Source organism: Melanerpes formicivorus, unplaced genomic scaffold (assembly GCF_026170545.1).
Source record: "Melanerpes formicivorus ecotype bairdi unplaced genomic scaffold, bMelFor1.0.p_v2 SCAF_80, whole genome shotgun sequence".
In the NCBI taxonomy this organism is placed as follows: domain Eukaryota; kingdom Metazoa; phylum Chordata; class Aves; order Piciformes; family Picidae; genus Melanerpes; species Melanerpes formicivorus.
The window spans coordinates 3,040,062-3,055,148 of NW_027142432.1; the positions used below are offsets into that span (position 1 = coordinate 3,040,062).

The 15,087-nt window shown below is 57.3% G+C and overlaps 2 protein-coding genes across 3 annotated transcripts in view; one reads left to right on the forward strand and one right to left on the reverse strand.

Annotated features, from left to right (window-relative positions):
* LOC137454451 (zinc finger protein 721-like) overlaps positions 1–15,087 on the reverse strand; it is a 144,583-nt gene that overhangs the window by 54,432 nt on the left and 75,064 nt on the right. The window contains 1 exon segment of the mRNA XM_068164489.1: positions 13,709–14,564. Within this exon segment, the coding sequence (XP_068020590.1) occupies positions 13,709–14,564 (856 nt within the window).
* Positions 8,513–10,603, forward strand: LOC137454377 (transcription elongation factor SPT5-like). Of its 2 annotated transcripts, none has more exons than XR_010990590.1 (2): positions 8,513–8,690; positions 9,035–9,114. XR_010990590.1 is itself a non-coding variant. In XM_068164424.1 (2 exons), exons 1-2 carry the CDS (start codon positions 8,553–8,555, stop codon positions 10,476–10,478), a joined length of 234 nt encoding a protein of 77 aa, XP_068020525.1. In that variant the 5' UTR covers positions 8,513–8,552; the 3' UTR covers positions 10,479–10,603. The 2 variants fall into 2 exon arrangements, 1 of the variants encoding a protein (XP_068020525.1); XM_068164424.1 differs by lacking the exon at positions 9,035–9,114 and adding an exon at positions 10,383–10,603.

Sequence of the window (15,087 nt, forward strand, 5' to 3'; positions counted from 1 at the left end):
CTTGCCTAAAGCTTCCTCCCACTGCCTGCCCAGGCCTCTGATGCCTGCACCTGCCTTTGCCAGCAGATCTTGCTCTGGCCACAGCTCTCCTCCCAGGTCCTGCCCCCACACCACACACTCTGTGCTCAGCTCTGCCCTGCACACACATCTCTGCTGCCCACTCCCCAACAGAAGATCACAGCAGCCCTCAGGACACACACAAAGGGAGCTTCATTATCTCTGGAGATGCAGCACAGAGGAAGGGACTTGGGCAGCTTCTTGCTAAACCTCTTCAGTCCTTACTGGGATGCTGGAGGAGTCTCTGACTCCTGCCCAAATCTCACACCTCCAGCACCCTTCACACACCTGCAACCCAAAAAGACTCACTGGAAAGGGTTTGGCTTCATTCTCTCCCTGACCATTTCTCTCAGCTTGCTCTTTATAGTTCTCCTGGAGCTGCCACTCCACATCCCCAAGAGAAAATGAGGTTGGATGGGAGGGCACAGTGCCCGTGGGCTGCTGTTCATCTCCCAGCTGACACAGGCAGAGCTGCAGCACAATTCACTCCTTTCACCTCCTCAAATGCTACCAGATTCTGCCATTCCCTGCACACACATTTGCCACCTGGGCCCTGCATCCTCTCCCCTTTCTGGGGGACAAGGCCTAATTCCTGCCTGAACACTCCCAGGCCCCTCTCTCAGTCCCAGCCCATCCATGGCCCTGCTGCCTTGGCTCTCCCATGGCCCTGTGTCCCCCACCTCCACTGCCACTGCAGCTGGAAGGGTGGAGCATAGGGGCTGGCTCTTGAACTTGGGGGCTGGCTGTGAGCTTGGGAATTGTTCTGACCTTAGTTGCTAGGTCTGAGCTTGGGAAGAGGTTCTGATCTTAGCTGCTGCTGCTTGAGCTTGGGAAGTGTTTCTGACCTTTCTGGCTGGCTCTTGAGCTTGTGGGGGCTGGCTCTGGAGCTTGGTTCTGACCTTTGTTCTTGTAGTGGAGCTTGGAGGCTGGTTCCTGAGCTTGGGAAGTGGCTCTGACCTTAGTTGCTGGCTCTGAGCTTGGGAGCTGAGTCTGCACTTTTGGTTCCAGAACGAGCAACAAAGGCCAGAACCAAGCTCCAGAGCCAGCAACCAAGGTTGGAGTCATTTACAAGCCCAGGAACCAGACCCTGACCTCAGAGACATGCCCTGAGGTCAGGAACCACACCCCAAGCCCAGAGCCAGCAACTAAGGTCAGAACCACTTCCCAATCTCACACCCAGGCCCCCAGGCTCAGAGCCAGTTTCACAACCCCCTGCCATGCCCACAGACACCTTCCACCACACCACGCTGCTCAAGCCCTCATCCAACCTCACCCTCAGCACCTCCAGGGAGGGGGCAGCCAGCACCTCCCTGCCCAACCTGCTCCAGGCTCTCACCACCCCCACTCCAAACTATTGCCTCCCAAGCTCCACTCCAAATCTGCCCTCCTCAACCTTCAATCCAGTCCCCCTCAGCCCATCACTCCCAGCCCCTCACCAAAGTCCCTCCCCAGCTCTCCTGCAGCCCCCAGCAGCTACCACAAGGCTGCTCCAACCTCTCCTGACAGCCTTCTCATCTCCAGCCTCAACAAACACAACTCTCACAGCCAACCCCCACAGGGGAGCTGCCACAGCCCTCCCACCACCCCCAGGGCCTCCTACACACCCCCTCCAACAGCTCAACCTCCTGCCCCTCTTGGGGGCATCACAGCTGCACACAGCACTCCAGCTGGCAGCACACAATGCTGCCAGCACAAAAACCATTGCAGCAAAAGCCTCAACCTGTGCTCAGCTGCCAAAACCAAAGGGACCTCAACTTGGCCACAAGAGAAAGGACCAAACTCAGCCAAGACACTGATCCAACACCCAAGGCTGCACAAAACAACCATCAGCAGAAGCTCCTCCTGCCCTGAGCCTTTCTGTGCTCAGGAGGCCTGCAGAGAAACTGAGAATCACTCTGCAACCCCCCAGAAAATCTTTGTGCCTCAAGAGCTTGCAGAGCACAGAGGCCTTGGATGCCACCACCCCCAGCACAGCCAAACCGCCCCACAGCTGACACCAGCCCCAGGCGCTCCCAAGCTCAGGCTCAGCACAGCACCCACGCCTGACACCCCCACGGCACCCAGCACACAGCCTGCCCACAGCTCCCCCCCGCGCCTGGCCCTCAGCCCAGCCGCTGCCCTTCAGCACAGCAGCCGCCCGGCACCTGCCACCACAAAGCCTCCAAACCCCCAGGGCTCCCCCACACACCCCCACAGCAGCCTCTGCTGCAAGCCACACCCCACGCTCACCACCACCTCTCCTGCACACAGCAGCCCCCACAGCGCCGCTGCCACCTCAGCTCTGCTGCCAGCCCAGCCCCCAGCACAGGGACACAGGGACACAGGGCCAGGGACAGCCCCTGCAGCCCACCAATGGCTCCGCCTGCAACACAGCAGCAGCCAAAGGGGGCCTGCAGCTGCCCCCACCAGGGGGAGGCAGCACCACAAGGAACCCCACCGAGCCCCCACCCCACCCCCACCCGGGGACCCGCAACCGCACAGACCCCTCCCAGAACAGCACAGACGACGCTCACCGACCCTGCACACCTCTGCCCTAGCCCACAGCCCTCCTCGACCACCCCAAACCCCCACAGCCGCACAGAGGTCCCCACAATCACAGCGACCACCCCCCCAAACCGGACGGACCCCAAACGCCAAGCTTGCAGAGCTCCCCCGGACCTCACAGACCCACCCCCACCCGTACCCCACCGATCTCCCCCGGATCCCATGGACCCCCAAACACATATCCCCAGAAACTCCCCAAACAACCCCCACTGATTTCCCCTAGATCCCTGCAGAGGCTCCCCCCCCGCCCCAGCCCCACCTAGCCACAGGGATCCCTGCCCCACAAACCCCTCCCCAACCCAACCGACCCTCCCCGACCCCTCGCAGCCCCCCAGAGAACATCCCCTGTTCCCCACCCCACCACCCCCAACTCAGCCCCACAGACTCCCTCACCCCACCTGGACACCGGGACGAGGGGGAAGCAGTGCAGCAGAAGGAGGAAGAGCTCAGCGCATAGGGAGCCGCCGGCCCCGGCAGGCTGCTGGCGAGCAGAGAGCGCTGCGAGGGAGACCCCGGCCCGGCCCCTCCGGCTGCTGCGGCCACGTGGGACGGGGAGCGGAAGCAGGGAGCAGCCTGGAACGGAAGCCCCGCCCACGGCCGGGCAGCCTTAGCCAATGAGAGGCGGCGGGAGCGCGGCAGCTCCTCCCCCTGGGCGCTGCCGAGGCCCAGCCAGGAGCTGCCCCTGCCGGCCGCGGCCGCCATTGTTGCTGCCCCGTGGGGAGCGGCAGCGGGGCCGGAGCGCGGGAGAAGTGCCGGAGGTGCTGGCGGGCGAGCGGCAGCTGCCGGCTGGGGAGCTGCGGCGGGGCGGGAGGGGCTGAGGGGGCCGGGGAGCGGCGCTGAGGGCGGGAGCTCGGCCGCGGGGCGATGCTTTTTGTCCCCCTCCGAGCCGCCGTCGCCTTCCTGCCGCCGGAGCCGCGTGGCAGCGGCTGTGCCCTTCCCCTGCGTCCTTCTCCTGCCCTCACGTGACGCAAGGGGGGGGCAGGGCTGGGACCGAGCCCCACGGCACCAACGCCAGCCCCGCCCCCAGCCCCGCCCCCAGCCCCCGGGACCACTCCCAGACCCTTGTAGTTCATCCCAGGTCCCTTTAAAAGACTCCCCCAGACCCTTTTAGATCCTCCCTGGCACCTTTAGCATCTCTCCATCCCTCCTCAAACCATCCCAGGACCCCCCCAGATCCTTTAAGCTCCTCCCAGGACCTTCTAGGACCCCCCCAGCCCCCCACAAACCACCCCAGGACTCCCCCAGACCCTTTAAGCTCCTCCCAGGACCCTTTAGGACACCCCCAAGTCCCCCCCAAGACACCTCCAGACCCTTTAAGCTCATCCCTGGCACCTTTAGGATCTCTCCAGCCCCCCTCAAACCACCCTGGGACCCCCCCAGCCCCCCACAAACCATCTTAGGACCCCCCCCAGACCTTTTAAGCTCCTTCCAGGTCCCTTTAGGACCCCCCAGGGCACCCCCAAGACACCCCCAGATCCTTTAAGCTCATCCCAGGCCCCTCTAGGACCCCCCCAACCCCTTACAAACCACCCCAGGACCATTTTAGTTCCTCCCAAGCCCCTTCAGGAGTCCCCCAGGACCCCCCCAGATCCTTTAAGCTCATCCCAGGTCTCTTCAGGACACCCCAGGTTCCCCCCAAGACACCCCCAGATTGTTAAAGCTCATCTCAGGCCCCTGCAGGACCTCCCCAGCCCCCCACAAACCACCCCAGGACTCCCCCTCAGCTCCTCTACAAACCATCCCAGGACACCCCCAGATCCTTTAAGCTCATCCCAGGTCCCTTTAGGACACCCCCAGACACCCCCCAGACACCCCCAGCCCCTTTAAGTTCATCCCTGGCACCTTCAGGCCCCCCCCAGCCCCCCTCAACCCCCCCTGGGACCCCCCCCAGCCCCTCCTGGCTGACTCCAGGTCCCTTCAGGCCCCTCCCCCCCAGCCCCCTACAAACCAGCCCAGGGCTCCCTCCTCTCCCCCCCAGACCCTTTTCGACCTTGCCAAGACCTCCTGGGGGACCTTCCCCCCCCCCCCAGGAGAGGCCTTTGGAGACATCTGGGGAGGGTCCTTTGGGGTCCTGAGGAGCAGCTCCTGCCCCCCCCCCAGGGGTTTGTGGTGAGTTGGGTTTGGGTCTGCCCTGACCCAGGGCCTTGGGACCCCCCCCCCCCAGAGCCTTGAGACCCCCCCCAAGGGTTTGAACCCCCACCCAGGGCCTTGGGACCCCCCCCAGAGCCTTGAGACCCCCCCAAGGGTTTGAACCCCCACCCAGGGCCTTGGGGCTCTTCTTCAGGCCTCCCCCCAGGGATCTGGGGGGGCTTTGGGGACCTCCCCCCAGGGTTTTAGCCCCCCCCCAGGGTTTTAAGGTCCTCCCAAAGGCTTTGAGGACCTCACTTAGGAGTTTAGAGACCCTGCCCCCCCCCCCCCCCCAGGTCTTTAGAGACCTGCTCCCCCCCTCCCCAAAAGCTTCCTTCCTTCCCCCTTCCTTCCCCCTTCCTTCCCCCTTCCTTCCCCCTTCCTTCCCCCTTCCTTCCCCCTTCCTTCCCCCTTCCTTCCCCCTTCCTTCCCCCTTCCTTCCCCCTTCCTTCCCCCTTCCTTCCCCCTTCCTTCCCCCTTCCTTCCCCCTTCCTTCCCCCTTCCTTCCCCCTTCCTTCCCCCTTCCTTCCCCCTTCCTTCCCCCTTCCTTCCCCCTTCCTTCCCCCTTCCTTCCCCCTTCCTTCCCCCTTCCTTCCCCCTTCCTTCCCCCTTCCTTCCCCCTTCACCTTCCCTTCTCCCTTCCCCCTCCTTCCCCTTCCTTCCCCCTCCCTTCCCCTTCCCCTTTCCCCCCCTTCCCCCTCCCTTCCCCCTCCCTTCCCCTTCCTCCCCCCCCCTTTTTCCCCCCAGTTTCTCCCTTCCTCTCCCCATTTCCTGCCCTCTCTCTGCTGCCTCACAGCAGCTCTCTGATCTCACTCAGCACCAGCTGCTCCCAGGGCTCCACTCACTCCAGGGCTGCTTTCTGGAGGGGGGGAGCCTGCAACTGGCCAAACTGGGACCAGGCCCCCCCTTAATGGGGGCTTCTTGCCACCCCCCCACCCCCACAGAGACCCCAACCTCTGCACTGGGAAGTGCAGGGTGAGGACTGGGGGGGGAGGGGTTGTGACACAGCCTGACCCTAAGTGGCCCTTTCTGGCCCTAAATTGCCCCTTTTGACCCCAAAATTGGCCATTTCTGGCCCCAAATTCACCTTTATTGCCCCTTTTTAGCCCCACATTACCCCATTTTGCCCCCAAATTGGCCCTTATTGGTCTTTTTCTGCCACAAATTGGTCTTTTCTGGCCCCAAGTTGGCCTTTATTGTGCCTTTTTAGCCCCAACTTGGCTTTTTGGTCTCCAATTTGCCTTTATTGTCCCTTTCTGGCCACAACTTGGTTGTTTTTGGCCCCACGTTGGCCTTTATTGGCCCTTTAAGGCCCCAGAGAGGCTCTTTTAGGCCCCAGCTTAACCTTTATTGTCTGTTTTTAGCTCCCAATTGTCTCTTTTTGGCCCCAAATTGGCTTTTATTGCCCCTTTTTAGACCCAAATTGGCTCTCTTTGTCCCCAGGTTGGCCTTCATTGTCCTTTTATAGCCCCAAGTTGGCCCTTTTTGGCCCCACGTTGGCCTTTATTGTCCCTTTATAGCCCCAAATTTGCTTTTGTTGGCCTTTATTGTCCCTTTTGGGCCCCAAATTGGCTCTTTTTGGCCCCCAAATTGGCTCTTTTTGGCCCCAGTTTGGCCTTTATTGTCCCTTTTTAGCTCCAAATTGGCCCTTTTTTGCCCCAATTTGCCCCCAAATTCACCCTTATTGATCCTTTTTTGATCAAAATTGGTCTTTTCTGGCCCCAAGTTGGCCTTTATTGTCCCTTTTTGGCCCTAAATTGTCCCTTTTTGGCCCCACATTGGCCCTTATTGTCCCTTTTTAGCCCCAAATTTCCTCTTTTTGGCCATAAATTGGACTACACTGCCTCTTTTTGGCCCCAAATTGGCCTTTATTGTCCCTTTTTGGCCATTAATTGTCCCTTTTTGGCCCCATGTTGGCCTTCATCATCCCTTTTTAGCCCCAAATGGACTGTTTTTGCCCCCAAATTTGCTTTGTTAGCCCTTTGTGCCCTCACATTGGCTCTTTATTGTCCCCAGATTGGCTTTCTGGTCCCAAATCGGCCTTTATTGGTCCTTTTGGCCCCAAATTTGTCCTTTTTTGGCCCTTTTTGGCCTCAAATGGGCTTCATTTGACCCCTAGTTGGCCTTTATTGTCCATTTTGGGCCCCAAATTGGCTCTTGTTGGCCTCTATTGTCTCTTTTGGGCCCCTAATTGTCTCTTTTTAACCCCATATTTGTCTTTTCTGGCCCCAAATTGGCCGTTATTGGCTCTTTTTAGCCCCAAATTGACACTTTTTGGCCCCAGTTTGGCCTTTATTGTCCCTTCTTAATTCCAAATTGGCCCTTTTTGGCCCCAATTTGGCCCCAAATTTGCCCTTATTGGTCCTTTTTTGACCAAAATTGGTCTTTTCTGGCCCCAAGTTGGCCTTCTTTGTCCCTTTTTAGCCACAAATTGTCCCTTTTTGGCCCCAAAATTGCCTTTATTGGTCCTCTTTGACACCAAATTGGCTCTTTTTACCCCAAAATTGGCCTTTTCTGGCCCCAAATTGTCTGTTATTGGCTCTTTTTAGCCACAAATTGGCCCTTTTTGGCCCCAGTTTGGCCCCAAATTTGCCCTTATTGGTCCTTTCTTGACCAAAATTGGTCTTTTCTGGCCCCAAGTTGGCCTTTATTGGCCCATTTTAGCCGCAAATTGTCCCTTTTTGGCCCCAAATTGGCTTTTATTGTCCCTTTTTAGCCCCAAATTGTCTCTTTTTTGCCCCAAGATGGCATTTATTGTCCCTTTTTGGCCCCAAATTGCCTCTTTTTGGCCATAAATTGGCCTTTTCTGGCCCCAAATTGGCCTTTATTGTCCCTTTTTAGCCTCCTGTTGACTCCTTTTGGCCCTAAATTGGCCCCTTTGGGACCCAAGTTTGCCCTTATTGGTCTTTTCTCACCCCAAGCTGGCCTTTATTGTTCCTTTTGAGCCCCCAATTTGCTCTTTTTGGCCCCACATTGGCCTTTATTGGCTCTTGTTTTGCCCCAAATTGGCTCTTTTTGGCCTGAAATATGCCTTTATTGTCGCTTTTTTGCCCCAAATTTGTCTTTTCTGCCCCCAAATTGGCTTTTGTTGTCCCTTTTTGGCCCCAATTTGCTTTTTATTGGCCCTTGCTGGCCCCAAATTGGCCTTTTTTGGCAGCAAATTTGTCCCTTGTGACCCCAGATCACTGGTTTTGGACCCTAAATTGCCATTTCTCCCCCCAAATGCCCCTTCCTCTCCCCAAATGCCCCTTCCTGTCTTTTTCTTGCCCCTTCCTGCCCCCAAATTGCCTCTTTTTGGCCCTAAATTGCCATTTCTGTCCCCCAATGTCCCTTCCTGTCCCCATCCTGTCCCTCTGTGTCCCCAGATGGGGGAGGAGCGAGCCACAGCCATCGCCCTGATGCGGAAGTCCATCGGCTACCAGTTCACTGACATGGTCAGGAGGTCCCCAAAGTGTCCCCGAGGTCCCCAAAGTGTCCCCAAGGTCCCCTCCTGCCCCCCCAGGCCCTGCAGATCAAGTCAGGGGTGGCTCCAGAGCCCCTCAAGGCGATGTCTCCATGGGGTCCTACCACCCGAGTTGGCCTTCCCCATGTCCCCAACCTCTTCCTCCTCCTCCCCCCAACCTCTTCCTCCTCCTCCTCCCCCCAACCTCTTCCTCCTCCTCCTCCCCCCAACCTCTTCCTCCTCCTCCTCCCCCCAACCTCTTCCTCCTCCTCCCCCCAACCCTTTTGGCTGTCACCAACCCTCTCCCTTCCCCCTCCCTGCCCCCCGGGATCGTGACCCCCGTGCTCAGCAGGGGCTGTGGCGCCCCCTGCAGGTGCTGAACATGTATGGGAAGGTGGTGGCAGTGAGGCACCAGGCTGTGAGCAGGAAGAAGGACAACTGCTTCGCCGCGGCCCTCGACTCGGTGCAGAACAACATCCACGTCCAGGGCATCATCAAGGTCATCGACAGCCCCCACTCGGTGAGGCCCTGGGGGGCTGGGGGGGTTGGGAGGCCAGACTTGGTCCTTTGGAGGCTTCTCTTGGGGCTTGGAGGGGTCTTGGGGGTTTGGAGGGATAGGAAGGGGGTTTGGAGGCCAAACTTGGTCCTTTGGAGGCTTCTCTTGGGACTTGGAGGGGTGTCAGGGGGGCTGGAGCCATCTTGGGGGGCTTGGAGGCATCTCAGGGGGGGCTGGAGGTCTCTAAAGGGGCTTGGAGACATCTCAGGGCTTTGGTGGATCTCGGGGGGGGGGGGGGTTGGTAGCCCTTGGATGCCCCTTGGTTGCCCCTGAGGTGCCCACGAGGTGCCCATGGTGTGTGTTCACAGGCAGCCATACTCTGCACTGCAGCTCCCAGACTCCCAGACTCTGCTGCACAACGGCAGCAGAACCCCAGCCCAGAGCGGGGCCTGGGACCCCAGCAACCCCAACACCCCCTGCAGGTGTGTGCCCTCAGCCCTCCCGAGCCCCCACCCCATCCCTACCTTCCCCATCTCTCCTGTCACCTCTGCCCTCCCCCTTCACCTTTCCCCCTCCTCACCTCTGCCCCCCCACCTTTGCCCCCCCCCAACCTCTCTCCCCCCCTCACCTATGCCCCCCACACTTCAGCCCCTCCCACATCTGCTGCCCCCCCCCGCCTCCCCTCCACCTCTGCCCCCCCTCACTTCTGCCTCCCCATCCCCAACCCCTCCTTCATGGCCACCACCAGGAGTGGCCACCAGAGGGCGACCACCCGAGTTGGCCTTCCCCATGTCCCAAACACCTCCAGTGGCTCTCATCCACCTCTAACAGGCCCCAGAGTGTCCCCTAGGCCCCCAAAAGTGTCCCTTTATTGTGGCCTTTATTGTCCCTTTTTAGCCCCAAATTGTTCCTTTTTGGTCCCAAGTTGGCCTTTATTGTCCCTTTTTGGCCCCAAATTGGCCTTTATTGTCCCTTTTTAGCCCCCTGTTGGCTCTTTTTGGCCCTAAATTGGCCCCTTTGGGACCCAAATTTGCCCTTATTCGTCCTTTTTTGACCAAAATTGGTCTTTTCTGGCTGCAAGCTGGCCTTTATTGTCCCTTTTTAGCCACAAATTGTCCCTTTTTTGGACAATAAAGGCCAACTTGAGGCCATTTTGACACCAAATTGGCTCTTTTTTACCCCAAAAAAATCAGCAGCTCAGCTAGGAACTCTCTCGAGGGATAATGGGATAGATAGACATCTGGGCAAGGCTCTTGGTAAGGTTAATCTGTGGATACACCTTTTAATGGCAGTTGCCCTGAGATACCCTTCCCGAGATGATCTCCCATGGAATCCTAAACCCTGGGCTACCATAGATGAGGGAATTAAGTGTCTGAGAGACTTTGCTGTTAGAGAGCTACTCTATGGTGAACATGAACCTCTGAATCCTGATGACATCCCTGTGGGTACTGGTCTTGCTAAAAAGCTCATCAAGCTTGCTCCTTCTAATTATGCAAACATTCTGGCAAGCAGAATTGTGTCAGGGAATTATGGTGGAGCTCCTCCTACGGTTGGCCAATTCAGTGATCAAATGAGACAACTGGAGGAGAGCATGACACGTGGTTCTTTGGTTTCAGCCATTGAAACTCTCTCTGGAAAAACTGAGAGTTGCATGAAGGATCTGAAGGATTCCCTATCCCAATTGGCACAGAGAGATAATTCCAATTCTTCCCCCAGGTGGATACAAGTTTCATCTGTGAGGAACAGACATCCCCCAAGGAGGCCATTCCAAACCAGAACAAACCAAAACAGACCACCGAGGCAGTCACGTAGGACTGTTTGGATAACTCTGCATCTCTCTATGAAGAACTTCTTCCTAACATCCAGTCTAAAGCTCCCCTGGTGCAGCTTGAGACTGTGTCCTCTTGTTCTGGTTCTGCTTGCCTGGGAGAAGAGACCAGCCCCCACCTATCTACCACCTCCCTTCTGGCAGTTGTAGACAGCAATGAGGTCTCCCCGAGCCTCCTCTTCTCCAGGCTAAGCAACCCCAGCTCCCTCAGCCTCTCCTCATAGGGCTTGTACTCCAAATCCCTCCCCAGCTTTGTTGCCCTTCTCTGGACACCTTCCAGCATATCAACATCTTTCTTAAACTGAGGGGCCCAGAACTGGACACAGGACTCAAGGTGTGGCCTAAGCAGTGCTGAGTACAAGGGCACAATGACTTCCCTGCTCCTGCTGGCCACACTATTCCTGATGCAGGCCAGGATGCCATTGGCCCTCCTGGCCACCTGGGCACACTGCTGGCTCATGTTTAGGCAGCTGTCAATCAGCACCCTCAGGTCCCTCTCTGTTTGGGAGCTCTCCCGCCACTCTGACCCCAGCCTGTAGCTCTGCATGGGGTTGCTGTGGCCAAAGTGCAGTAAAGTTCTCTAGTCTATCAGCAGGCACATGTGTCACATCTCAACTGGTCATTCTCTACTGGCATGTGTGTCATTAAGGCAAAGAAGAGGTCAAAATAACAAAACTGTATTTTAACATGTGTACTGGAGCAGAATGACCTCCCTGCTCCTGCTGGCCACACTGTTCCTGATGCAGGCCAGGATGCCATTTGCCTGCTTGGCCACCTGGGCACACAGCTGGCTCATGTTCAGCCTACTATCAACCAGTACCATCAAGGTAGCTTTCTGTCTGGCTGCTCTCCAGCCACTCTGACCCCAGCCTGTAGCACTGCATGGGGTTGTTGTGGCCAAAGAGCAGCACCCAGCACTTATAGGGGCTCTGCCTCCAACCAGATGGAGGGGAGAGACAAATTGGTTTGTTGGATCACACAGAACCAATGGCCTGGCAAGTTGATACCATGAGAGGATAAAGCTTTAGTAGATACAGGTGCCCAGAGTGCTCTGACACCATCCAACTATGAGGGGTGGAACCCATCTGTGTTTCTGGTGTGACAGGAGGATCCCCACACCTGGATGTGTTGGAAGCTGAGTGCTGGGATGCAAGCCACAGTTTGCTTTCACTTGGAGGCATGGAAGGAGTCACTGGACTCGATGGCCCCAGAGGTGGAAACACAGCCCCAGCATTTGCAGCATTTGGACTGGGCATGGACTGATCCAGACTGTGCTGGAACAGAGTGGAGCTGCAGAGCACCTGCAGTGAGCAGCCCTCTGGGTACTGCAAAGCAACCTCCTGTGGAGTGAGAATGGACAGTGCCTGAGGTGTGCTGCTGATTGCTGCTGGGCATGGTGCAGGTGGCACAGAATGAGGGCTTGGGAATGTCAAAGGTTAAGCTGGAAATTTGCTGCCATTACTCCACACCATCCTGCCTCATGCCACCTTCACAGGGACAGTGCTGGCTGGAGTAAAGGACTACAGGGCTTGAAGTTCAGTTGGCAACATGGGAGGCTTCCTGTTCTGGTTGCTGCTGTTGGGTTCTGGCTCTCAGGTGCTGTCTCTTTGCTGAGGGGGAGGGCTGCAGGGGTTTAACTCCTGGCTGCTGCTCACTGCTGTGCTTCTTTCTGCAAACAGCCTCAGGTCAGTGTGCACTATGTGATCTCATCTGGATTCAGCTCTGTTGATGTTGTCTCAAGTCCTTATCTCAACCCAGAGGGTTTGTGGGGTAGTGGTCGGTGGGGCTGGGGCGGGGGGAAGCCTCTGCAGGGATCTAGGGGGAATCGGTGGGGTTTGGTTGGGTGGCTTCTGCGGATATGTGTGGGGGGGATCCATGGGATCTGGGGGAGATCGGTGAGGTACGGGGTGGGGGTGGGGCTGTGAGGTCCGGAGGAGCTCTGCAAGCTTGGCGCTTGGGGTCTGTGTGGTTGGGGGGGGGTCGCTGTGATTGTGGGGACCTCTGTGCGGCTGTGGGAGGCCACCCCTGGAATGCTGGGGTGAGGTTTGGGCCCCTGACTCCAAGAAGGACTTTGAGGGTCTGAAGCAGGTGCAGAGAAGGGCAAGAAAGGTGGGGAAGGGTCTGGAGAACAGGGCTGGTGAGGAGCAGGTGAGGGAGCTGTGGGTGTTTAGTGTGGAGAAGAGGAGGCTGAGGGGAGACCTCTTGGCCTCTAGAGCTCCCTGCAAGGAGGCTGCAGTGAGGTGGGGGTTGGTTGCTGCTGTTGGGTTCTGGCTCTCAGGTGCTGCCTCTTTGCTGAGGGGGAGGGCTGCAGGGGTTTAACTCCTGGCTGCTGCTGCTCACTGCTGTGCTTCTTTCTGAAAACAGCCTCAGGTCAGTGTGCATTATGGGATGTCCTTTGGATTCAACTCTTTTGAGCTTATCTCAAGTCCTTACCTCAACCCAGAGGGTTTTTTGATTCAGGTGTGTGTTCTTTTTCCCTCCCTTCTGTTTTGGGGGGAACAGGCAGCTTAACCTCTTCTCAGCTCCTCAACCTGTTCCAGCCCCAGAGTGGAAAGCCAACAGAAGCTTTCGGAGTTCTTCCAAAGATCTCCATCAGCTTCCCCCTACACCTTCCAATGATTCCAAAAGTCACTCCTAGGACCATCCAAATCCCAAACACCTAAGATCACCTGAAAGCCCCTGAAGAATGCCTCTGAGATGCCCCTCAAGACTTCTCTGAGAGCCTCATTTTCCCCTCCCTGAACTGGGCACACAGCTCCACCCCATCCATTGGGAGCAAATGCCCCCAAAATTCAGGCATTGAGGCAGGGATATCTGAAATAAAAGCAAACAGACAGGATTTGGGTAACTTTTGGGTTTTATTGACATGATTGGTGAATATACAGAGAGGATTTCTTACCCCAGGGAGACACAAAGCATTGGGGAAAAACCAGACAGACCCTGCGGAAGAACCAGATAGACTCTGGCAAAGCCCTGCTGAGCTCCACTGGGAGCTCCAGCTGTGCCAACTGAGCACTGTAATTGTTCTCATTAGCAATAATTGGTGTTAAGAAGGGCAGGAGGTGTTGGTTGCTGCTGGTGTCCCCAGTCCCTGAGAACTGCAAAGGAAAAAGAGATGATTTTGATGCTGGAAAGGCCCTCAAAGATGGGTCACGATTACCCAACAGATTTTAGGTGGATTTATGCCTCCCCTCCAGTGCAGGCTGCTCTCAGTTGTGGGTGCAGCGGTGATTGCTGAGGGATAGCTTCTGGGTGAAGCTCTTACCGCAGTCGCCACAAGTGAAGGGCATCTCACCAGTGTGGGTGCGGCGGTGCCGAGTGAGACTTCGGCTCCGTCTGAAGCGCTTCCCACAGGCAGCACAGGTGAAAGGTTTCACTCCGGTGTGGGTGCGGTGGTGCTCAGTGAGAGTGCTCCTGTGTCTGAAGGCCTGGCCACACTCAGCACAGCTGAAAGACTTATCGCCAATGCGCACGCCACGGTGATCTATGAGGCCTGCAGCCTGGGTGAAGTTCTTGCCACAATCAACACAGCTGTACGGCTTCTCACCGCTGTGGATGAGTTGGTGCTGCATGTATGGAGTACTCCTGGTGAACGTCTTGCCGCACTCAGCACAGGGGAACAGATGCTCTCTAGTGTGGATGCGGCGATGGATGGTGAGAGTGGAGCTGTGTTTGAAGCTCTTGCCGCAGTCCCTGCAGGTGAAGGCCTTCTCGCTGGTGTGGGTGAGGCGGTGTTGCCTAAGATGAGAGATCACCCTGAACCGCTTGCCACAGCTGTCACAGGAGAAGGGTCTCTCTCCCGTGTGGGAGCGGCGGTGCTGGATGAGATTAGAGCGCTGGGTGAAGCTCTGCCCACAGTCAGCACAGGTAAACGGTTTCTCTCCAGTGTGGGTGTGGCGGTGTTGGGTGAGATGACCTCGCTGGGTGAAGCTCTGACCACAGTCGACACAGATGAACGGTTTCTCTCCAGTGTGGGTGAGGCAGTGCCGGGTGAGATTGCCGCTCTGGGTGAACCTCTGGCCGCAGTCACCACAGGTGAAAGGTTTCTCTCCAGTGTGGGTGCGGCGGTGCTTGATGAGCTCAGAGTTCCAGCGGAACCTCTTGCCATAGTCACCACAAACGAAGGGCCGGGAGCCAGGTTGTGGGCAGTGGTGCTTCACTAGCTCTGAGCTACCTGGGAAGCTCTGCCTACACTCAGGGCACTGATTCAGCTCTTTGGGTGACACTGAGGGACCTGCTCTGGCTTCATCCTCCTCCATACATTCCTCCCCCTCATCCTGGTCACTTTCATCATCATCATCCTCCTCCTCCTCTTCACAGTTGTCATTCTCAGCATCATCCTCCATCTTCTCCTCTTTTTCCTCCTCATCCTCCTCTCCCTTGGGACTGCACATTGGCTTCTCCAACTTGATCTCTGGGTGCTGCTTCTCCTCCCAACTCTTGCCTGGGTCCTTCTGTGAGGCCATACTGTGGGAGGGAGGGGTCACAGCTCTGCAATAGGGAAGATGGAAGCACCTGAGCCCACGACCTCAAACCCTCAGATCCTGCCTGGGTCATGACATACTGCAAGAAGGGGGCCGCTTTAACGACCAA